This window comes from Teleopsis dalmanni, chromosome 2 (genome assembly GCF_002237135.1).
Source record: "Teleopsis dalmanni isolate 2A chromosome 2, ASM223713v2, whole genome shotgun sequence".
Lineage (NCBI taxonomy): Eukaryota > Metazoa > Arthropoda > Insecta > Diptera > Diopsidae > Teleopsis > Teleopsis dalmanni.
Genome location: NC_051847.1, coordinates 179,361,508 through 179,387,983, shown reverse-complemented (window position 1 = coordinate 179,387,983; position 26,476 = coordinate 179,361,508). Strand labels below are relative to the sequence as shown.

Sequence of the window (26,476 nt, the reverse complement as noted above, 5' to 3'; positions counted from 1 at the left end):
ACTTTTTGTATGTTAAAATACACAAGTATATGTACATATATATGTATCTATGTCTGTACATGCAATATTACTCTGCAGATACTTTGCAACGAAAAATAAAGATAAATAAAAAAAAATCTGCTAGAACTTTTCTTGTTACATTTTAGTTATTTTTGCCTCATAGGCACTTAGAACAATGAGCGACTGCATTTGTTAGTGTATCTAGAGAAATACCAAATATCCAAATAGCAAAAATCATTCAATGTCCTTACCGGGAGATACAAGCAACATGCTGTGTTAGCAACACGCTTTCAAAAAAGGAATAATAAAAATAAATTTCATGTAATGAAGAAAAAAAAACATTTTAAGCCGATTTTCTTTTTAACGTCACATTATATGATTTTGTTTTTTTTTTTTTATTTTTTGAATACAATGACTATAACAAAATATGATAATGAGCAGCTAACAATTTTTACAGTTTAATTTAATTGATTTTATATCCAGGATTTAATGAGAGTTTAACATTTACATTAATAAAATAATACGAGTAATAAACCCAATAAATCGTCCTCTTTACAGGTTATTTATTATGTATGAATACTTGTAAGTTTTTTAAACCCGCTTAAGGAAAAAGAATATAAGCGAAGGTCACTATGTATAAGGTAAACATTGGCAACATTGCTGGATCCACTAAAAAAGTCCATATATTTTACTACTACATTATTAAGACCAGAAAACTATAACCCGTTATTGTCAGAAACTCAAATGTCTAAGAGAAAAACGGATTGCTAGTTTTAGCTCTGTAAGACCAACTTAATCTATGTGTTGAAAAATCAAAAAAGACAAAAAATACTTCATTATTATCACATAATATAATGTAATATCGTTATATGAGATACTGAAATATCAAGTTGCAGCAACATATAGTAGAATCATGATAATTTTTCCAGTAAAAAAATGTATTCACTTAATTAAAATTATACTCATGACGATTTGGGCAAACATACTTTTAAGAAATACAAAAGTGGTGCCTTAAAGGATGTATATAAGTTTCTGAAATGTGACGAATCCTGAATCTATGCACGTGAGTTTAAAACTATATATCAGTCGACTGCATAAAAGTTTCATAATGAACCAAATTTAAAAAAATTTGGTTGCGCTTAAAGTACTTTAAAAAAAAATGATCGCATGTCCATTAAATCAATATAGAATTGAACGTTATCATTTATTTGTCAAAAGTGAAAACTAAAAGTCATAAAATGAAATTTTAGTTTTCAAAAAAGTTTTCAAAAGCGTATAATTCCCCAAGACATCCTTCCTTAAACATTTTTGGAGCTGTAAGTTAGCACTTTTATTTTATTTTAGTGCTATTTCATAAAATTGTTTGTGTATTCTATGTTTAGTGTTATTACCCAGCACATTTGATTTGTGTTTATATTACTATTTGCACTGTAGGTAATCCAACCTGAGCGTAGCATGTATGCAAGTGTGAAGTGAAGTGGTTTATCATATATAATTGATATAAAATTAATTTATTTGGGCAATTCATATGCATTTTTCACAACATTTTTCATATATGACTTAATTATTTTAAAAACTAATGTTTAGGATTTTATTTTCTGAAATAAATTTCAATTACACTTCTTTGTTTTACAACTCACAACTTTTATTAAAAAAAAAAAATTTCAATTATAAATGATATTTCAACTGGAATTTTATTTTAAAAATTCAATATGCAGAATCGTTTTATTTTAGTCAAATATGTAAAAATTCATATTTTCCAATGAACAGGACTTCATGTCGTGTTTGTTACATACAAAAATTTAATAATATTTCGTTTATAAATCATTTTTCTATTTCTATTCATGTTTGTAGTTATTTCAATTATTTTTAAAAGTTTCATTTTAAAAGTTGAATTTCAAAAACATTTCATTTTACTAGTTAATATTTTTATTTTGAACTCATGATATTAAAAGTTTTATTTAGAATGATTTGAATTATAATTGAAATTTTTAATAAAATTGTCATGTACAATTCTACATCATATTTAAGTTACTTTAATTTTGAGTTGAAACTGATTTCTATAATTTTTATAGTCCATTGAAATAGTTGTAGTATCAAGTTTTTAAATATTTTAATACTACTGATCCTGCCTTTCTTAAGTGTCCGTTTTCTTAGTGGGGCATATGGCCGCAGAATGTAGTATAAATGACCTGCATTTTGTCGAAAATTATGTCGAGAATATATCATCATCAACTATAGTAATTCATATTTAATTTTGAAATAATCTTACTAGTCAATGACAAAGTTAATAAAAGTTTACTCAAAATGCAGTGTATCTTCGCTTCACAAGTTTCTTATACAGACAATGTTAGTAAAAACTATTGAAGTCAACTTAAATATCCATTAGAAGCATATAACACAAATTCCAAAAGATAAATGCAGTTTATGAAGTTCAAAAATGAAAAAGTTTTCTCACAAAGATACCAATTCAGTAAGTTGCAATTTTACCGAAAAAAAAATATATTATTATTAATTATTTCACATTTCAAATGAATTCATTATAACTTAATTTTGAAACCTAATTTTGACTTCATTTCTAATCTAATTTAATTTATAAATTTCATGGATTATATGTTATGCATGATACAGTCAGCTTATTTTATTCATATTCAAATCATTCTAATTTTATCTGCCCAAATTTACATAAAATCCATATATTTAGATTCAATTGACTAATTGTCACTTCTAGTTACCAAGTAAACTACTACTTTACCAAAAACACACAGATAGACAGATTGATGAACGTTGTTGAATAAATTTGTCTCGTCGTTCTAATATATATAGTCTATTTCATCCAAGCCATCCCATATTCATCACGCTACAAATATTTTAAAAAAACTAATGTATCTTTTATTGCCAACAGTGTAAGGAGTATAAAAATGTGCATTTGACATTAATGTTTCTTACAAATCTGTAGTGTTCAATAGTCAATAGATATTGGCATTTTGCGCTTTATAACTTTAATTAATTTTTTTATAACATATTATCTATTTAGAATTACTATTATTATACAGAAATTTTTTTTCATATTCATATTGTTTTTTTTTAGCGCAGACAACCAGCATTTTCTTTTTTTTTATTTTTTATATTAAGTAAATCATAGTGCCGTTAGCTAGCACTTTACTTTTATATACATTTCAAATGATTTACTTGTGGAAGTTGTGAAACTTATTAATCAAATATGATAAAGTAAATTTAAAGCCTTTAATCCCACAAAGATGTTTCAGTTAGTATAACATTAATACATAATTTCCCAACAATATTGGGTTGAATCAGGTTTTTCCGACGATTATTTTAAGACCAAGAAACTCTAAAAAGTAAAACACAAGCGACAAAGCAGAGCGCTTTTGTCATATATTTCCAAAATATGTCATTTATATTTCAAAGTTAATATTTTATAGAGAAGAAATACTGGATTTTCCTGACAAAAATTGACTTTTAAGCTATCCGTTTCGTTTTTTCCGCTATTACTTGTCTTAACAAGGTATATAGTTCGATTGCAAATAAAAGAGAAGACAATAGGCATTCTTTTTTAAAGAAGAAATATATAATTAGAAACAGCATATAAATCATTTTAGCATTGTAGTTAAGTCAATTTCAATATTTTGTTTGACGACCCAGTATCTCATTCTAATGATCATTCTGTTCTTCAATGGAGAGAAACAAAAATTTTTTTGAAATTTATATACACGCGATATAACGCACAATTCTTCTATAAATATGATTTATAAGACCAAGTTAATGCTATTTGAATTATAAGTTAAAGTATAATTTATTTATTGCATCCAAATTCTCTAAATTTCAGAACATTTAATTCCTAATAATTATTACACTATTTTTTATTTTATTTCTTATTATTTATACTTATTGGAGAGGTTTCAAAAAGTAGTGAACTACAACAACAAAAATTCTTTTTATATTATTTTAAATAATTTAATTTTTGATTGACTATACACCTGTTTCGAGTATTGCCGAATACTTATACTTATTTATACTTATAATATCAATTTATAACGAAATTTAGATTTACTTCAGTATACCATATACATAATTAAGTACTTCAAAGTATTTTAACACTGCGATATTTAAGTAGATCAAGTATACTCAAGTTTGAATCGAACATTTTAAGAATTCTTTCAGCGTGAAGTTGCTCAACCTACTGAATGATGTTGTAGGTACTCGATTATGTTCAAGCGAATTGAAGATGTTCGAGCTAATTAAATATATGCTAGGAATTTGATGTTGTTCGAGCTACTCGATGATGTTTAAGGTACTCGATTATGTTTAAAGTACTAGTAGATGTTTAAACTAATGGAAGAGTTTCGAGCTAATTGAAGATATTCGAGCCACTAGAAAATTTTCGAGGTACTGAAAAATGTTCAAGATACTAGTAGATTTTCGAAGCACTAGATGATTTTCGAGCTACTCAAAAATGTTCGAGATACTCGAAAATATTCAAGATACTAAAAGATGTTCAAGTTTCTAATAGATGTTCGAGCTAATCATATATATTCTAGGTACTACTAGACGTATGAACTAATGGAAGAGTTTCGAGCTAATCGAAGATTTCTGAGCTACTCGAAAATATGCAAGATACTAGAAGATGTTCAAGTTTCTAATAGATGTTAGAGCTAATCATATATATTCTAGGTACTAATATACGTTTGAACTAATGGAAGAGTTTCGAGCTAATCGAAGATTTCTGAGCTACTCGAAAATATTTAAGATACTAAAAGATGTTTGAGCTACTAGCTTTTTATTATGCAAAAACCATAACAGAAAATGAGCAAACACTATACTGATCAAAATTATCGCTGTATCCAAAACTTTGATCAGTTTGAATACTACTTAATATGATTTTTTATATTAAAAGTCGAGTTCAATTCTATTATGGCTCAAGAATTATTTCGAATTATACGAGTATCTAAATAAACTTTGCTTGCGGGAAATAATTGGTTATATTTATGTTTATATCTTTCATTATAAAATTAAAAACGTAGTTTTTAGTTTACAATTATTTTAATTGAAGTCTCCCTTCAATTTTTATTATAATCAAGTATGTGAAATCAAGTGAAAAATATATCTCAACACTTAAGTAATTTTATATAATTTTGAATAATTTTCAGCAATTTTAGTTTTAATTGATTTTGTGATAAAATTTATTTATTATTCGAAGTTGTATTAATTACTTAAATATTCTCAGTTGGAATTAGTTTTTAATATGAAAATAAACTGATTTTAGTGCCAATTCCAATAACACTAATAATGGAAAATGTTTTCAGATACAATAAAAATGTAAATGAAAAAGATAAATAAGCAAATCAGCTGCCCGAGTGTTAATTTTTACTTCAAATAAAAACAAGCCGTGCGGGCATTAAAAAGATATAAAAAACAAACTAAAATGCACAGTAAGAAATTAAAGAAAACAAATAAATTTATATTTATTTATAAAAGTTAGTTTGAATCTGAAGTTTATCTATAAAATTATATCTGAAGACAATAATCATTATGAAAATTGAATTGGTATGGAAAAAATTCACAGTTGGTTAGAAATTTTTTATCTTCCCAAATATTTACTACTTATTTACTTATTATAGAAGTCTTAAAATTTTATTATAGCTAATTATGCTATAAAAGATACGAAGTTATATTCATATTTCAATCTGTGATTCCAATCTTCTGTACAAGTTTATTAGTTTCACTATCAAATAGAATTGTAAAAAGTTTTTAGAGAAATTCTTTTATTTGCATTTTATTTTTGGCAAATTAAAAGCTTTGAGAAGTTTTATATAATTTGGCTCATTTAAATCAAAATCTAAGTCACTAGAATTCGAGAAACATTATATATTTTGAACGAACAAGCTTTTGGACAACCCCTTTATACGTGTGTTTGGTTTACCGGTAGATAAAAAATTAAAAACGAAGAAAGTAGGGCTGGTCTCCATGAACCCCTCAGTAATTACAAATTCATTCCAATAGAATTATTTCCCAAAATTTTTCAGGCATGACATTGAAATCAGTGCTTTAAAATACTTAAAAGCGATGCCATTATTATACATTTGAATAGGTAGAGAGCCATAAAATCTTTCCAATACTGAACCATTAATGCTTAGTTACTCAGAAACTATAAAAGTTTTAATTAGCTACCACGAATAAAAAAATACTTGCCTAGATACCTGGTCATGAGCCTCTCGACGATAAAGAAATGGTTGACAAGCTTGCAAACAAGGGAATTGTAAGTTCCTTGATAGGATTCGAAGCTTTTTGTGATTAATCCATTTTTTGTCAAAATATTGTTAAAAAAATACAATGCAAGCTATTCGACAAACTTGATCAATAACCAGTGCCTAAAGTCGTTAGAATAACTCATTTGAGGCAAAAATAAAAATTGACAGAATTCTTCGACTATATAGATCTAAGCTCTGGTTAATAACTGGTTTTTAATCGCATTTTTTTTGTCAGTTTTTCTTTATCAGTTAAATAACATATACTATGAGGAAGTACTATAAGAAGTACATTTTCATTTTAAGAATTGTGCCCGAGATTAAATGTTGAAATGATGTCATAATATTTTAAAGACTGACGTCGTTATACTTAGGTACGCGTTTTTGATTATTAATAAATAAGGAATTTTAAAGAACAGCTTGCCTTTTTGCCAGACCTCTTCATTATCGTATGATTTTACGTACGTATTTGTTTTAAAAAATTATTTCCTTTTTTTCAAAATATATTTATTATAAATATTCAACAATCTTTATATTTGTGACGTAAAGAATTGTGTCTTTACAAACGTTTTTATGGCAAATCACATATTTTTTGATTTTTGACAATTTTTTTTCCCGTGAATAAATGCTTCTACTAACTATGATCTTTTAAAGATGAGTCTAAAGAATATTAAGATTCTATAAATCTGTGAAACTTCTGCACATGTTATCTGCTAATGGCTAAACGACTGATATCTGAAAACTATAACTGGGAAATATTGTTAAGTTTATCAACATCATTGATTATGCAGGTTAGACAGAATAGACATTATAGGTCGTAATGTCCCACTACGCCTTTTAATAATGATAATAATCTCTTTTAATGATCGATATGAAATGCAAATGCAAAGTGATTTCATACCACTCGTTTGTGCAATCACGCAGATTTCATGAAATGCGAAATGAAATTTTCGCACATCTTATCTGCTCTTGCCTAGCATACACTAAAAAACGAGTCCACCACCTACATTCAGCTTTCATTGAATCGACTGAAGTTTAAAATCTAGAATTATTATTATCTAGCCATTCTTAGGTTTATAAACATCCTTAATTTATTCAGTTTCACTTTGGAAACTCACTTCAGGGATAGTAAAATATATCTTATAGGTCGCAATATGCCGTTACCCATCACAATATCAATAATGATCTATATATATATAACCGAAAATTGCCATATAGAGCGATTTCTTAGTAAACGCTGAAAGAAGATAAAAAATAATTGTCAAGTGTTTATCTATTGTGCAAACGTCTAGCCCTAACAAGAAGTAAGATTACAATTCTGGGAAATTTTTTTTTTGAAAAGCATTATAAAATTACCAAAGGAAAACAAAGCTAATTGAGGTGATCTACATAGCTCTGAAATACAAATACACTCATTATAGAGTTAACTCTATTTATATTAAAATAACCAAATGACTAGTATCGGGAATATTTTATAATAACAGTCATAGGGTACAATAACAACGGACCCATAGGTGATCTACATGCAATCTGAGCAATCTTTACTGTGTACTCCTAGTAATGATATAGGGAGCTCAAAATTTACCATGATAATGCAGATAAGGCAAAATGACACTATATATGTAAAAACAGTTTTTCAACACTTATACATTATTTCATGATTTATTATGAATATGAAATATTTACAATATTTTATAATGATACGATATTTTAGCAAATATGAATTAAACTAAGTAGAACATATTGTCAGATTTTACAAAATTTATTTCGAGAATAGATTCAGTCTGCAGCCTAGATAAAACCTTTCTTATTAGAATAAAACTATATTGAACTACGTATATATCGTAGTGGATAAAATTTGTGCTAATAGTGAATTTTAAAAAAATCAGTTAAATTAATGGGCCTATAAAATCGAAAATATACAGAGTCACCTTGTAAATCCAGTTGGTTAAAATTTCGAAGTATATTAAAATGTTTAATTCTGTTGTATATTTAATATACATATATATGTAAATTTGATTATATTGGTTATTTTTAAGTAAATCTGTAAAAATTTAGTAAATAAATGGTAAATAAATGATTTATATCAAAAATATATGTATGAAGGATGTACAAACTTAAAGCAACTTTTCTTCTTATTTTATAATTTTATTTAAGATACATACTCCATATTTGTGTATTATAAATATTTAAAAAGATAAGGCACACAACCAGATATTTAAATCGTTCTGCATATGTGGTCTGCTTAGAAGCAAAAACTTACTTTACATAATTTATGTCTAAATTTTATTATTTGGCTTTGCCCAAGACATCTCTTCGAGCATTAAAACGAAGTGTGCTGAGTGTGAATTGCCACTCGAATTCTTAAAAAATCGGTGAACCAATAGCTTAGCTTCATCAATTGAGTGGGTGAAATGCATTAATTATAAACAATGCGACAATAACAAACCAACAACAAATCATGCAAAATGAAGACACAACAAAATGACAAACACAATCCTTGAGCTGAGCGCAAGGATAACCCAAACAAGGCACAACAAAATGTCATAAACGTGCTACAAGCAGCAGAGCAGCAAATTTTTAACAAGAATTAAAAAAAAAACCAAAAAAAAATTGTCAACTGGAGGAATCAAGGGCAAAATACAGTTTTGCACGCTTATCAAAGGGGAAAGTGGCTTGATGACAGAAAACACAGTAGGAGAAAATCTCACATAAGACAAAAGCGTTGGGATTTATTTAGCTGAATGTGCGTGTATTTGTTTATTGTGCATATAAAAACAAAACAAAACAAACTAAAATAAAAGCGAATAATAAATAAAAATAAAATGAGTGAATATATTTTAACAGCTTTTAGGCGAGCAACTTGAAGCGAACAGTTAATAAAATTACTAACTTTGCGTATATAAGCGAATGTGTATATGTGCGTGTTTGTTTATTTTTTGTAGTGTAAAGAATAAAAGAATTAAATAGTCTAAAAGTAGCGTATAAAATCAAATAAAACAAGTTAACATGTAAAAATAAGACCTTTAAAATAATTTTCCCAAAAATTACCGTCAAAGTTTGTAATTTGATAAAGCCTCTCGAAAGACCCCTTATCAGCACGGGCAACGGAAAATGGGCATTTTCAAGGGTAAAATTGTAAGTTTGCCTTTAAAGCGTCTCTGCTGCGTTCAAAAGTTTGTTTATTTTTATTATTCGCTTTTGATGTTTTTTGTTTTTTGTTCTTTTTTTTTGCTTTTACGTTTTTCACAGTGTTTTGTGCTTATTACTGTTTTTAATTTATTTTGTATATGTTTTTGCTTTTACTTTTTTGTTTTTATTTTGATTAAAGTCTAACACTTTATAATTTGTTATTGTTTTTCTTAGCGATGTAGCGATTGTAACAAAACTTACACACACAAATAATGACCAGTGCACTTGAAATTGCTAATAACCACATTAGAGACAATTAAGCGATATTTTATTTAAACAAAAAAAAATATTATCTTTTAAAATTAATACATCTATGTCTTACTTTTTTTATATCTACATTTAACAAATCATTTTTAGTAAAGTTTTTTTGATTATGCAAAATTTTTTATTTCACCCGGCGGAAAATTTGCAATCTCCACTTGGAATCCGGCACAACAATGTTAGTCAACGATTACTTTTGCACTGAACTCACGGCCATTTGTGTTGATTGCGTTGCTCTCCCGAAATAGGGGCACGTTCAATTTGTTTTTGTTTAATGTATTTGTTGCACGCGCTATTTACAAAAACAAAACACTTGTTTTAAGTTTTCGTATTTTTTAATTCCAACAAGCTGCTTTGCTCTACTTGGCATTGGCGCCATACAACGACTGATTGTCAGAAAAATTATATTTTCATATTCGTGTACAATATTTACACGTATAGCAATTGAATTTCATCCAGCACTCGCTCTCTTTCTCTCTTTTTCTACTACATTTATTAGCTTAATAATATGTTTTCCGCTCTTTATGTTTGACTTGGCATAACGACATGCTCCAAAATTATTGTTGTTGTTTCTACATGTAAGACACTTGTTACAGTTTCATGGGAGGGTTGATATGAGCATGTTAAATAGCAACAGTAAAAAACATTCCCAGTACAAAGACGTGGAGCACTTTGCTTACCCCGCAGTTAAGGAGTAATATTAACTGATTCTTGTACATTGTACAGTATAACAAATTTTTCAAAATTCATGCAAAAATTATGATGTGAAAATTTATTAGCTAATAATAAAATAATTTTAATGGGTTTCAGAAATAATTAGAAGTTGGCTTTAGTTGCAGTCTGTCAAAAATGTATGTATATTTTTGAATCACTAGACAAGTTAAAAATTCGATTTAGAAGATATGCAAATAAGAAAATTAATTGATCATATTATGTATCAAATAACAGCTCCAAACAGCTCCAAACAGCTCCAAACAGCTCTTTCAATCATCGACACGTGTTGTTTTTGGTCAACTGTCAGCAAACATGACACCCACTTCGATAAGAGACTTTTCATAGACAATTACTTGTGCAAACTTAAGCCGATCTTCTGTAGCTCTACTTTACGATCTGCCGAAACGATTTTATGGACTTTTTTGATGTTTTCCGGTGTCACCACCTCTTTCGGACGACCACGATGTTCGGTATTATCAAATTTTGTACGACCGCGTTTAAAGTCACATCTCTACCATTTATTTTGATGGAATAGAGTCTGAGTAGCACTTAACAAGTCAAGCTTTTATTGTCACGGTATTTTTTCTCTTTAAAAACCAATGATAACTCGCCCCACTCCAACAACTGAAATTTGAAAATATTCAATATCAATTAGAAGTTTTCACTTTTAGGTTTTTCATTTGCCATCATAAATTGGCTGTAAATAGTCTTACCATAACTATTTATTTTTAAATGTCTTGTTTAATATGAACTCCAGCTGATTGGAATATAGCTAACTATCATGTCGAAAACTGATACTGACAACAACTGATCTGGGAAGTCGTGTTAAACAAAATATAAATGAAAACAAGCTTTTAATATAAATAGAATTTTTGAACAACTAAAAATGAGAACGTTCAAATTAATTTCAAAACTTAAATGTAATTAAACGCCTAATATGGATTATCATTACACAATTCAGAATTCCGCATAGTTTGTACAAAATTGTTTATTTTGCGTAAATAAAATATAATGCATTTGAATTAGTAAATAAATTTATGGAAATGACTGAAATCATTGAAATAAAATTTTATGTTTTATAAATTTACTGTTTTTGTTTAAGAAAATTATTTGAATTATAAACTTTAATTAAAAATTGTCTGTTCAAGTTTCAGTAACTACTTGTGTATTATTAAAGTTAAATAATGTAGATTAAGACAAAATTCCTTGAACTACAGCTGCTAGGCATATTTACTTACAATTAATAAATGTATGATATTTAATCAAAATTAATTAAGTAATTAATTAAAAGTTCAATTAAATTTTTGCAAGCTTATCGAGCAGATTAAAGCGTTAAATTGTTAATAGACAGTAGTACCTTTTGCATCTTAATTTTAAAACACTGAATTTGTAAGAATATAGTTTGTAAAATTTTATTGTTTAAATCACGAATTTACATTCACTAATTTTATGCCATGCGATATACTTGTAAAAACATTTTTAATTAAGATTTGTGATTAAAGAAATTAGAATTAAAGAACTTTTTTATCATAAGAAAAATATTGTAATAATGTAATAATTCGATATTGTTATTTGTTCCACTGTGCAATTAGGTTTTGATATGATATGCCGCCTAATTTTTTATTTTAAAAACAAGAAGAGCAGGAAACAATGAGCGCATGTCCAGGTATGCCCATGGAGCAAAATATGACTTTCAATGGGAAACATAACTGAATGCCTAAGTTTAGGGGGATAATGTGGCGTCTAGAGAGATAATTTGTTTATGAATTTTATGTTCTCTACAAGTGAGAAATCTAACGCATGGTTTTAGCTTTCAATCAAATGTTTCACAAACAAACAAAACTTAAAAAAAGTTTGCTTTCAGTACAGGAACTGTTTGGAAAAGAAACATAGCGGGTGAAACACAAAAGCTGTTCAAATTGAATTTTAACATTTAGACCGTGTGCGAGTTCGAGTAGATTGAGGTAAAGTAAATTGAAATTTCCTAGGGATTTTTTGCGCGGCACTTATGTAAATATTTATTTATTTATTTATTGCACTTATTTATTATTTATTAAATATCTTATAAAATTTTCACAATAGTAACTCCTAATTTATCTAATTTTTATCTAATTTACCCTACTCAAAACTCTAGTCAATATCAACATTCGCTGCCATACCGACCTAATTTACCATTTTCCTCAATTTACCATCAATTTACTCGAACTCGAACTCGAACACGGCCTTAAATTTAAACCAAAAAAATATAAAACCAAAAATAAAAAAATGACTTTTTTTAGTAAGTCGATATTAAGATAATATTTAAAACACGAAAAATTTTAAAAAATTGTTAAAATTAATTAATTTATAAAAATAATTACAACAACATAAAATATTACAAGAAATATATATATATTTATTTAATATAAATTCAAAAATAATATCAATTCTGTATATTATGGAAAAATATTTGTTTATTTGGCAATATCGGCCTCAGTTATAAGTTCAGTTTGTTCTCCTTCCAATGGTTGTTCAACAAGTTCCACTTGATTATCTCTTCTAACTTGACCATCGCATATAACTATGGTATCACGATCTAAAAGTGGGCGTGGTGTTATTGGTAAATACGTATTGCAATATGTGCGAATGGCATCACATTCTCCAACTCTGCTTATCAGCACAAACACACAATATTGTATAATATCCTTGGGTGTGTTATCGATATATTGAAAAGCTATATTCACCTCCTCGGCATTCTCATATAAGATACGATTACCATGTACACTGTTGAAAAGAATTTATCATAACATATACCATATATGATCTTTATAAGAATTTCAATACTTAGTTGGCGTTCCAGTTATCTTACGTTCGACCTCTTCATTCTTGCTTAGGGCATAAAGAAGTTTCTCATTAGCTTCTTCAGGTGAAAGCTGTGAAAAAGATACGTTGACAGCTATTAAAAGGTTTTCATTTAATAAAAATATGTAAAAATAATATAAAATCAATATTCTTAATATTATGTTAATTATTCTTAGAGCTTAATATATTTTATAATCTTGTGAGAATTCTCTCTCTATCTCTGAGTTTGATTTAATATTTTTGAACAGATATAAGAGAGACAATAGTAATGGACCCAGATTTTATATATCGTGGCATACCGAAGCAAAGTAATCTGTTCTTATATATTATCTAATCTGTTAGCATAATTAAAATGCGCGACCACCTTCCTTTAGAATTGACATCCTTAACGGAGAGAACTTATATTGTACTGGATTGTTTTTGCAAATGGTGTTTGGTTGGTTGCAGTGGCAGGTCATAAGATAAGATGTACCGCAATTAGCGATTTTTCGCCGTTTTGTTACCACATTCCTCGCAAGAACCCTAGTATAGAAGAGTAGAGACTAAATCCATCCCACTGAATTTAGGTAATTTAATAGGTCTTTCATCTTCACCATTGAGCAGTCTGATAAACTATCACAAAAGTACTTTCCTAAGAACCTATATCTTCTGGATGCTAGAGCTGGGCATTCACACAGAAAATGTATTATTGTTTCTTTCTCCTGCGGGTTTCTACAACTTCTGCAGTGAGAGTTATAGGGAATACGCAGTTTCTCTGCGTGAGTTCCTATACACCAATGACCAGTAAGAACTGCAATAAGCCTTGCAGTGTTTACGCGATCTCTTTTGATCAGTTCCAGGGATTTATTTTTATTATAGGTGGGCCACGTTAACCTGGAAGTTGCACATGACCTCGTATAAATTCGTTTCGTTATAACACATTGCAAAATACGTTTCGTATAATTTGGTTTCGATATAACATAATACAATACGTGTTTCGTTTAACACGGTTTTTTAACACATTTTATCTGAGCTTAATTATTATATTTTAATTTAAATAAGAGAAGTTTTGAAAAGTAGTGAACTACAACCCTTGGTACTTACAGTCCCAAAAATTTTATATACGAATATTAAAATTTAACAAATAATTCCAGTTCAACAGATAATGGGTATTTGGAATTACTCCAAACATATATATGGTCAGCCAAAAATTCAATTAATTAAATATATAAATATAAAAAAGAATTTTTGTTGTTGTAGTTCACTACTTTCTGAAAGCTCTTTAACAAAATACAATAGATTCTATTAAGTAAAGTTGTGAATACTGTCACAAGAGACGCTAAACTATAATTTATTAAATCTTAGTTTAAATAAATAAATAACATGTTTTTATACATGTTATATAACATGTTTTTATATAATACGGTACGAATTAATCGTGTTCAACGAGGAACACCTATATATTACATTATGTGATATATTATATATATGATCTATTATATGATATATTATATTATATGACTCAGAAGTTAGAGAGTGCTTTGGTGTTTAATCTATATTACATTAAGACTGAAAAGTTTTCGGAAATTCTCATTTAAAATTCGCGCGCTGTATATTTTTCGATATTTTAAGTTTATGTAGTTTGGCAGCACTGTCCTTAATTTCTATGCCAAAAATGAGCGCGATCTGTCAGACAGTTCGTTTACGGCAGCTGTTGAAACCAGTTCACCTCAGTAGTGCGTTGCGAAATGTCTTCGACGGTCTTACGACCGTCCTGAAAGGCTTTGTACCACTCATAAACTTGAGTTTTCGATAAAACTGATTCCCCATAAGCCTTTTGTAGCATTCGCAACGATTCTGCACACGAAATTCGTTCGAAACACAAAATTTGATGCAAACTCTTTGTTCAATATTTTTTTCCATTGTTTTTTTCGCAACGCACTACTGAGGTGAACTGGTTTCAACAGCTGCCGAAAACGAACTGTCTGACAGATCGCGCTCATTTTTGGCATAGTAATTAAGGAAATTGCTGCCAAACTACATAAACTTAAAATATCGAAAAATATACAGCGCGCGAATTTTAAATGAGAATTTCCGAAAACTTTTCGGTCTTAATGTATAATAAACTATTTGTGTACAATATTTAAGAGAAGAAAAATATCACGATAATTAGTGAAAATTTATTACTAATTAAAATTTTATACGGAATATGTATCTACTAATTGTGTTAATATTAATCTGAATTTTTTAAAACAAAAAACTTTTGTTAATTCACCATTCCACTCCAATACTTACAGGTTCCAGACAAGCTCTATGTATTCTACCAACACAAATTCCATTCTAATGCAACATGCAATGTAATTATAGATTTTAATTAATTTGTAATTAATATAATTTAATCCATTAAAATACTTACAGTACCACAGAATTGTAAAATAAATAAAATTAAAAATTTCACCAAATATCGAGTATATAGCTTCGACATATTGTAAGCACTTCCACAACTTCCGAGACGTAAAAATTTACTAAAGTTGGTACTTTGTGTGCAAATAATACTGGGATTAACTATAACTAAAATTTTCAATAATTTGTAAAAGTTCTGGTGAATGAACACATATTGTATGTTTTATGTACTAAAATTTGTGGCTTTGTTTTATGAACGCATTTTTTAAAACAAAATAATTATTACTAATGCTTATTATATGTTAATTAATGCAAATGTATCTGATAATAGCTACAGATACGACTATACTATATGTGTGGGGTGTGTATGTATGTATGTAAAAATATGAACGTATTTTATCTTCTATCGCGTCAATTTTAATATTAAAAAGAATATGTATTTTTTTTGTCACTAAAAAAATTAACAAAATTTATTAATTAACAGTTAAGGTTTTATCAATACATTGTGACCGAAAGGTTTTCGGAGGTTCTCATTTAAAATTCGCGCGCTGTATATTTTTCGATATTTTAAGTTTATGTAGTTTGGCAGCACGTCTTAATTACTATGCCAAAATGAGCGCGATTTGTCAGACAGTTCGTTACGGCAGCTGTTGAAACCAGTTCCCCTCAGTAGTGCGTTGCGAAAAAACAATGGAAAAAAATATTGAACAAAGAGTTTGCATCAAATTTTGTGTTTCGAACGAAATTTCGTGTGCAGAATCGTTGCGAATGCTACAAAAGGCTTATGGGTAATCAGTTTTATCGAAAACTCAAGTTTATGAGTGGTACAAAGCCTTTCAGGACGGTCGTACGACCGTCGAAGACATGCCGCGTTCTGGACGACCTTCGGCCTCTACCACCGACGAAAACATTGAAAAGGCAAAGGAAATCGTGTTCCAAAATCCTCATGTGAGTGTTAGAGAGATAGCACGAGAGCTAGGCATCGGTCGTGAGAGCTATCCGCCGTAAACGGCCTCAATTGTGGAAGGATAATTCATGGATTTTTCATGACGATAATGCTCCCTCGCACCGAGCCAACATTATCAACGATTTTAAGGCCAAACATTCAATAAATACCATCAAACAGCCACCGTATTCACCTGATCTTGCACCGTGTGACTTTTTCCTGTTTCCCAAACTCAAATTACCACTCAGAGGAACGCGTTTTGAATCCATAGAAGACGAAAAACAGAATTCGCAGAGGGAACTCAAAGCCATACCGGAAAGCGCCAATAAAAAATGTTTTTGATGATTGTAAGAAACGTTGGCATTTGTGTACGCTTCTAATGGAGCATATTTTGAAGGAGAAAAATAAATATTGATGAAGATTAAGAATTTTGCGTTTTATTTAAAATTTCCGGAAGCTTTTCGGTCACAATGTATATATATTTCTTTTAATTGATTATTTGAAGAATTCACTTAATATCTATTCGATTTAAAGCATAACTCAAGTAATATTAAGGCCGTGTGCGAGTTCGAATAAATTGAGGTAAAGTAAATTGAAATTTTGTAGAGATTTTTTGCACTGCACTTATGTAAATATTTATTTATTTATTTATTGGACTTATTTATTATTTTTGTTTAAAAGTTTTTAAATTTCTTATAAAATCTTATAAAATTTTCACAATGTTAACTCCTAATTTAACTAATTTTTATCTAATTTACCCTACTCAAAACTCTGGTAAATACCAACATTCGCTGCTATACCGACATAACTTACTATTTCCCTCAATTTACCATCAATTAACTCGAACTCGCACACGGTCTTATTATGATATATTCTTAAAATACTATGTCACTATGTCGTAGTATCGTCTTCATGCATTCACACTTCAATATAACTTCGCTACCGGCAGATATCCATGAGCGAGTCCAGATCTCAAATTCACAATTATGTTTGATTTTGTTTACATCGAGCAAATCTACGTTGAATGATTTAAAATTGCCTATTTCACTTATTTCAAATCCTGTATTTAAGAATTCCAATCTAAATAAGTAAAAGTTATTAAAAATAGGGATTTTATTTTATAGTATAATTATTCGAAAAATTACTCAAAGAATGGTCCATCTTCTTTCAATATTTTCATTAGTATTATGCGTAATGCATGTTCTGCATATTGTAAATCTTCTCCAAAAATTGGTTTGATTCTTGAATGTTTTAATAAAGACAATTTATTCTAATTAAAAATTAATAAATAAATTATTAATTAAATTACTTTCAAATGTTTTTAAAAGAAAAGTTACTTACTACATTGCAGTCACCGTAAAATTCTGCTGAGACTAAAATAAAACTCAAAGTAAATATCATCAAATATGTATAATTCATCGTAAAAAATATATAACACTTCTTTTTCAAATTTTTAAAAAAAAAATTTAATAAAAATAAGAAGCTTTTATTAAAATAGTTAAAAATAAATATAATAATTAATTGAAAGTCGAATGCTTTTTTTGCTGTTATATGGGTTGAGTTCTTTTATTTATACCATAATTTATGTATTATCTTTCATGGACATTTTGATTATTAAACAATGCATTATGAGTAAACTAAAATATATTTTGCATAACTCAAAATTAAATAAATATTATTCACATTTCAAAATTCATAATATTTATATAAAAATTACAGCAAACAGCTTGCAAAATAAATAAAAAGGTTTTTCTCAACAAATATTAAATATTAGTTTTTATTTACACAATTTTTTTATTTCTGATATAATAAAAAAATAGTTAAACAATCAAACCAATCTTACTTTTTTTACCAAAAAACTTTATAATATATGGAATTTAATTTATATCTAAATCAGATATTAAACTACAAATAAAATAGATATATTACTAAATCTATATGAAATTATGTTTAAATAAAAAAATTTTAAGAGTTCTATGCCTGTCACTTACTGTCCAATCAAACTATATACGGACTATAAACTAATTAAAAAAAAATTAAAATATATCCTTAGACCACTGATGATGAGTACGTGACAATATTCGAAACAGCGTTGTATTATCAACCAAACTTCAATAAATTAACTAAATTTTTGTTCTTGTCTTTTCTTTGCCATTCGAATCCGTCTAACTTTTAAATAGTTTCTTTTTGTCATAAATACGTTCTGTTGAACGTATTTTTTTCTTTTTTTTTTCAAATGCTCACATGTCAAAAAGTTGCCTTCATCATCGTATTGGAAAAATTATATTTCTCTATTCCTTTCCATGCATCCATTCAGAAATTATGGCAACCCAGCAATCTTCTTTTCCTGTTTTTAATTAAATAGTTTTCACACTGTAACACATAATAAAAAATTCATTTTTTTTTATAAACGATTTTATCTTGCTTTTATATAGTATTTCTATATGGCCTACACTTCTTCATTATAAAAGGTAGAAGAACAAGAAATAGAATGGGCCGATACTCTCAAATACCTAGGCATAACCTTTGATAGCAAGCACTCCTGGAAAGCACATTTCAAGTCACAACGAGCTCAAGCTGCCCGTATATTACACTCCCTTCACCCGCTCATCAGCTACAAAACTCTCAACATAAAGAATAGAGTTAGCATATTTAAGCAAATTATTAAACCAGGACTACTCTATGGCAGTATAGCGTTTTGCCAAGCGCCAAGCTCAACTTTAAAAATTCTTCAAAGAGGGCAAAATATTGCCTTAAGAAAACTGGTTAACGCCCCATGGTATGTAAGAGGAGCCGATATCCACAGAGATCTGAGAGTGGATTCAGTTGAAAAATACATTAAAGATCGTGCTCTGAAACTGTTTAATATAATTGACAGTCACAATAATCCAACTCTCAGCATCCTAAAAATACAGCGAAATTTGATAAACACAGGCAGATACAAAGACATCAAATCCATCATATTATAAAGCCCCGTAAAGCCCCGTATTTAGTGTGACTTAAAACTGTCCACAGATAAAATAGAGTAAAGGTGCTGATTCACCAACTCAGATATCTGAATATCAATCAATCAATCTTGCTTTTATACAGTATTTCGTCCCAATTTTATACTTTTATATAGTATTTCTATATGGCCTACACTTCTTCATTATATATTATATGTACTTTTTAAAAGTCCTTTGTCTTGCTCTCCATGTATTACTATCGTCCCAATTTTATGCTAAATAGTATATTCGTCATCTAAGTTGGATTAAACTAGGATTGTATTATATCTCAAATAACATATCAAGCTACATACCTATAACACATAACATAATAATACATATTAAAAATTCGTCTTTGTCTTATAAATAATGGCTTTTATCTGACATTTCTATGTTTTCATTCTATATTATTTTTCATTCTAAGATTATGCGTCGTACTTTACATGTAATATTACTAACTAAATTTTTACCAAATAAATTAGTTAGTTGTAATTGGAATTCAGCTGATAACTTTCCGCTATCTTCAATCAGCTATTTTTCACTATTATGCTACCGCATTCCTTGCAAAAAACTCTAAGATATGCAAAGACAAAAACTGAATCCATTCCATCGAATTTAGATAATCTATTAAATAATCTATTATTTAGATAATAGATCTTTCGTCCTTATCAATGAACAGTCTGACAAACTGTCAAAAAAGTACTTTTCTAAAAATTTGTTTCTTCTGGAAACCAAACAACTACAATGCTTCGACAACCGATGTCTTACAACATCGACAACCGGCATCATCGGCATCCTATGGCATAGATGTATCAGTAATATGCACTTTTGGGAGTTGACTGATCAAACAGGTTCCATTCTGTCTAGACATAGTACCCCTTCTAGCTAGTTAATCGACCCTACGACTCTTTTTCTGAGCAATCTTAGTCTTAATACCATCAACTTTACCCCTAGTGAAAGCGGACAAGCAATTTCAGTCCTTACGCCCTTCAGACGATACTAAAGCCGGTTCTTTCGTTAAACCTACGGTTGTCAGTTTAAAACTAAAGTTCATAAAGTAAACATTCCTTCGTGGCATGAATGTTTTTCTTTCACTTGTAGACAGAAGTTGTGTTTTAAAACACAGAGCAAAACTTGCAATGCAGTTAAAATCACAACTTTTATTTTTAATTCCAAAAAAGATTTCATGTACACACATATCAAAACTAATACTTTATATTTTTGTAATTAAAGCTTAGATATTTTAGTTAACGATAATTAATAATAACGGACAGTTCAAAAAAAACAGAGATGCAAACCATGTACCAATTTAGTTAATAACACATCCCTGATGTCATACTATCCTTTTCTATTCAATCGCATTCAATGGAAACAACAGGAAAAGGTGTCAACTGTGTTACCCAGATTGTGGCAATGCATTCCCTAATAATATTTTGATTATCTAAAAAACTCCCTTCTACCGTAAAAAGCTTTCCAGTACTCTCTTCAGATGTCGTGAAATCATCTTCGACTGATCCGTAGGTCAATTCCACAAGGCTGTAAATATAAAATATTTCTTATTTTTTTATTTTAATACATTATATTATATACAATTACAAAGTTTTTACCTCACAAGTGACAGTGTTCGACCTTCAGCCCTATTCAAATATTCACTTAACATTTCCTCAACATCCTATAGCTCATCATTAGTTAAATCACCGGGATAATAGTCATAGTACAGAATAAAAAACAAGCCACTTAATAATAATGTATAAATATTTAATGAAATCATTTTCATTAAAATATACCTCATAATAATAATCGTCTGCATCTGGCACAATTTCAGTAAATAATAATAAAAATATTATTTTTCCAAGCATTCCAATCAATACCTTTTTGTTAACTTTAGTGTTTTTCAAATGAAGTTTAGCTTAAAACTGTTTTCATTTAACAAAAAATAATTACTTATATCCATAAAAATTACACTCATAAAATAGTTTTATAAAAAGAGTTCCGATATATATACCAATTTTACATATACAGGTGTGCAGATATGCAAATATACAGATATACTATCCGGTAAAACAGATATACTCTGTTCAAAATGATAATTAAAAAATTAATTTTACAGGTATCATTTAACACCAAGTTCCGCACCCACATGAGCGGAACTTGAAATCATCTTACAATATAATAAAAATATACAATAATATAGTATCAAAGAATCTATAGTACAAAGAAGTGCCACGCTCATACAAACGAAATACCCACTTTATTTTGCTGGTGGATTTATAATAAATCCACCCAACCTCATGCAACAATGTTCGATCGAGTCACAACTGGTATGATGTCCATTTTAAACCTATATGTGAGTCGAGTAAGGCTGACAAAAGCCCGACTGCATTCGTATTCAATCATACATGCAACCCTCTGTATTATATTATACGCATGTTTGTATGTTTGTTCGCTGTAAAATGTTCAAACGATCAAACAGCATTTCAGTGACGAAGTCAAAATTGTGTACGTTTGATAAGTTTTTGAATTTGAAAGCATATGAAACAAAATTACCTGTTTGATATTGTTATGAATTGTAGTGTAAAAACACATTACAAATTTATTTATGTCTCAAATCTGATTTTTTCCTTTTTCTGACTTTTCCAATTTTAACATTTCAATCCTTTGTAAATAGCATTTATGCGCTTCCTCAAACCAGGAAGCATTATTAGTGGTTTTAGTGACTTCTATACATTTTTTCAATATAATTTTTCTTACTTTTCTAATATTTTTATTTTCTTTAAAATACTTTTAAAACACTTTTATATGAATCTTAAAAACATTTTTTAAAATAATCACAAAAAGTCACCAAAAATTCAAACTATTAAGAAGTAGTTCCTTTTGAGGTAAAATATATGCACAAATGTGCAATAAAAACATACATATTAATATACTGTAGACTTCATGTCTCCAATATCACATTTGTACATACATAATGGTTTTTGTAGTGCATCATTTTTTGCAATAAAAAAAATAATATATTCTATTACTCTTTACTCCTATGATATGGGCCTTTCCAGTACAAGAAGATAAAGCAACAAAGTATATCGAAAAATTATTTGAGGGATTTCTTTACCATTCACTTCGTTACTAATCAATGTATATTAATAAAATAGACAAATAAAAACAAGAAAGGCAAAAGAAACAGGCGTATAAAAACAATTGTGGGTTGCAATGAGTTTGAACTGAACATCATACCAGTTGTGACTCGATCGAACATTGTTGCATGAGGTTGGGTGGATTTATTATAAATCCACCAGCAAAATAAAGTGGGTATTTCGTTTGTATGAGCGTGGCACTTCTTTGTACTATAGATTCTTTGATAGTATGATAAGTGCTATCTATATATAGTATATATAAAACCACAACTCAGGTAGAGATTTGAGTTTTAGTAGTAGAAAGAGTTATTAAATGGAATTAAATTTGGGTTAAAATTAAAGAGGATTGAAGTAGATTTATAAATACCATCATTTTCCCAAGTGAGGCCTGAAAAAAAATCTATTATTTTCTAACCGGGTTCGCAAATTTGGTTAATAAATAAATAGAAATTAGAGAACTATAAATCAGGCGCATGAATGTATGACTCCAGATTTAAAAAATCCATCGAAGCAGATTACGAAAACCTTCTTAATACAGGCCATGAAGGACACAAAGACAATAAAATGGTTGATTACTTAGACGAAATAATTGTTAATGTGCCCTTTATTCGCACTACATCTTGGATATGATTTGGATATTCATAAAAAATCACTTAAATGATATCATCAGGAAATGAAAGGAGAAAAAAAAATGCCAACGTCAAGCAAAACATTTTCATGTCCCAGCAAAGAGAAAACTTTCACGAGGTGGGACAGATTTGAGAAATTTTTATGCTTACTTTGAAGGTGACTAAACCTACGATAACACTTAAATAAGTGATGTTTAGGCAATAGACACCAGAATCTTAGCTTACATTCTATATGAAAGTCTAACTTTTGGCAGAAGAAGGCATCACAACTCAAGTGGTATTGTTATGCCTCCATTTAACAAATTCGAAACTATGTTTGGAGTAACAATATTCAGGGATAAGGTTCAGCGCATGGAATTTATTATTCAGTTAATAACAATACTAATTCACCAATAGAACGACTCTTCAACAAAATGCACTGTCTCTCCGATAAGTACTGACATTCTTACATCTCATAACAAAAATTATTTCTTAGAGTTCCAAAACCAAATTAACCTTCCATCCATTAAGATTTAATAGGGATATTAAGAGTAAATTCCTGGGTCCCGAAATTAAAAAAAAAACGAATTTATTCGTTACTTATTTAAATTTCAGACTTATTTTCCTGATTGCAGGTTTTCTACGTATTTGAGATTAAAATAATATATGGATGAAACACTCCGAAAATTCTTTAATTTAATGGTGTTAGAAATTGTATTATAATGAGATAAAGTGCATAAATCATTGATGGAAAATTATAAATGACAAAAGAGACCAAATACTATTTATGTCTTCGATCATTTGAGCGCTTACATGAATAAACTACTAAAGACTATAACAGACACTCTCAACTAATCCTTGATTTTGATGTAAAAATTTCTTTTTTTAAGTCTTTATACTTAAAGAACTAAGCTATAGCGGCTTGAAGCTTAGTGAAGAAAATTACTAAAAATAGACGACTTTATTTAAACCCGCTGTTAAATTGGGAGACCTCAGAAATAGGAATCGCGTCACACATGATACCATATATATGCTTACGACATAAACCAAATATTACTAAACAAATGCTTTTTATAATAACAATTTACAGGTTATATCACACAGTTATTTTTCATTAGCTATATAAAAAGTTTTGATGATGATTTATAGTCGCAGACTGTCAAAACCTTTAGCAACACATAAACGGCAATGGCATAACTTTCACATATTTTATAATAAAATTATATTAACATCAGAGGTCAACTTCAACTATGTTAGTACAGAATTTTGTATATATAAACTTTTTCTAACAAACTGTTTGAGAATTATAAATAATCAAATATATATATTCTTATAAAAATTTAATATAATAAAACATAACTAGTGCAACTACGAGTATAATGAACCTATAGAACGCGTCACTCAAGTCTTATATCTAAAAATTTTAATAGTAAACACTCATTAGTATATTACATACAACTGTATGGCACATATGGTCAAGTATATAACTATGTTATATATTTTTTCACAATCAGAAATTATTTTTCTTGATACCAAGATTAGGGCATATCTAAAGTTTAACAATAAAAACCTTCGAATACTTAGCATGTCTTTTTTCCATATGTTATACCGTAACATAATGGGCTTATAAGCCTAATAGGATTTTTGGGGATCGCCAGTATAACCTATCTACATGTGTTTTTGAAAGTTTAACCACAATTGACTAATATTAATTTAAATATCTATTAATAAAAATTTGTAAAATAATCTTGTTTTTGAATAACATTTTATAGGTTTTAGCAATTTAAATGAACTAAATATTAGTAAGTTTTTTTAGCTCAAAAACTTAAAGATAATGTTACCCAAATTCAAGCAAACATAATACATATACCTATATATAAATACAGACAAACGAATATTGCTTAAAAGATTCGTCAAGTGCTACCCATTTAGAGCATGAGTATATCTGGGTTTTATTTTGGTATAGGAAACATATGCTCGTTAGTTTCCCGTTGAGTCCAAAATAAAATGTGGTTCAAGATAAAGATCTAGATTTTCCTGAAACCAATAATATGATATCCGACTTATTCCGCTTTACAAACAATTAATATTCCCTTTTATTGACAATGAATTCTTAAATATAAAAGGTTTTTTTTTTGTTCTTTTTACCGAGGGACTTTAACCTACTAAAATCATCCCAATGTCCGACGCTTGTCCCTTTCCGCATCACCAGTTGGGTATTTTGTCAAAAGGCCGTCCAGATCACGAAGCTCAAACGTCAGTTTTTTGTCGTCATTGTAGCATTCTAATTTACTAATTTCTAATTGCATTCGTCATCATTGTAGGTGTATTACTACAACTGTTCTTTGCTCTTAAAACTGCTTGGACACATTTCATTTACAATGTTGCTAGGAGATGGTAGATATTCCAGAATCTCCATGAGTAGTTCCAGGTCTTCATCGCAGCGAAAGTCTACATGTTCTACGCTTTCTGAAACTTCGTGGCAGTTTGGGCAGTAATGACTATCTGCCAGTTAAAATCTCTAAAGATATTCTAAAAAGACTCCGTGACCGCTCAATATTTAAGTTAGATTATAATCGACTTCACCATGTGATACTCTAAAATTTGCCAAGAGAGGGTGAGCTACTTTGCTTTATACGCTATATTTTTATATAGCGTTTTATATATAGTATATATGATTAAATTCATTTATTTTAAATAATATAAACATATTTTTATTGTTATTCATAAGGGAGGGAACCTATTATTTTGAACATAATATAACAATAAAAGCGTTAGAACTACTAAACGTGTTATAATTATTTAAAAAAATGTAAGTATTGGCAACTCTACGCTGGTCAGGCAGATAGTTATATACCATACATATGAGAGAGATATTGTTTTAGAAAAGTTGAGACATTCTCTCAAAAAAAGCAAACAATTTTAGTTTTACATATTAAGTGCTAATAAATACTACTGAGAAAAAACTTCAGCGTATCTGCTAAAATTAACACTTCATAATACGTAACTTAGTGTAACTCTACAGCTTATATATATACATATATATTAATAAATATTATAATAATATGCAGTAATATACAGTATAAATAAGTGACGTATACATATGTAGATTGTTTGTAGAATATTAAAAGTGAAATAAATTTCAAAAAAG

General features: G+C 28.6%; 2 protein-coding genes across 2 annotated transcripts; both read right to left on the bottom strand.

Moving 5' to 3' along the window:
- Positions 1-12,886: 12,886 nt before the first annotated feature.
- On the bottom strand, positions 12,887-15,748 carry LOC119676277. The gene is made up of 4 exons (XM_038087515.1): positions 15,670-15,748; positions 15,549-15,593; positions 13,257-13,345; positions 12,887-13,196 (listed from the first exon to the last, which is right to left on the bottom strand). Exons 1-4 carry the CDS (start codon positions 15,736-15,738, stop codon positions 12,887-12,889), a joined length of 513 nt encoding a protein of 170 aa, XP_037943443.1. The 5' UTR covers positions 15,739-15,748.
- A 5,033-nt stretch (positions 15,749-20,781) lies between these two features.
- Positions 20,782-21,485, bottom strand: LOC119686462. Its single transcript, XM_038101045.1, has 3 exons — positions 21,374-21,485; positions 21,194-21,258; positions 20,782-21,122 (listed from the first exon to the last, which is right to left on the bottom strand). The coding sequence occupies exons 1-3, from the start codon at positions 21,443-21,445 to the stop codon at positions 20,939-20,941; spliced, it is 321 nt and encodes a 106-aa protein (XP_037956973.1). The 5' UTR covers positions 21,446-21,485; the 3' UTR covers positions 20,782-20,938.
- Positions 21,486-26,476: the final 4,991 nt, after the last annotated feature.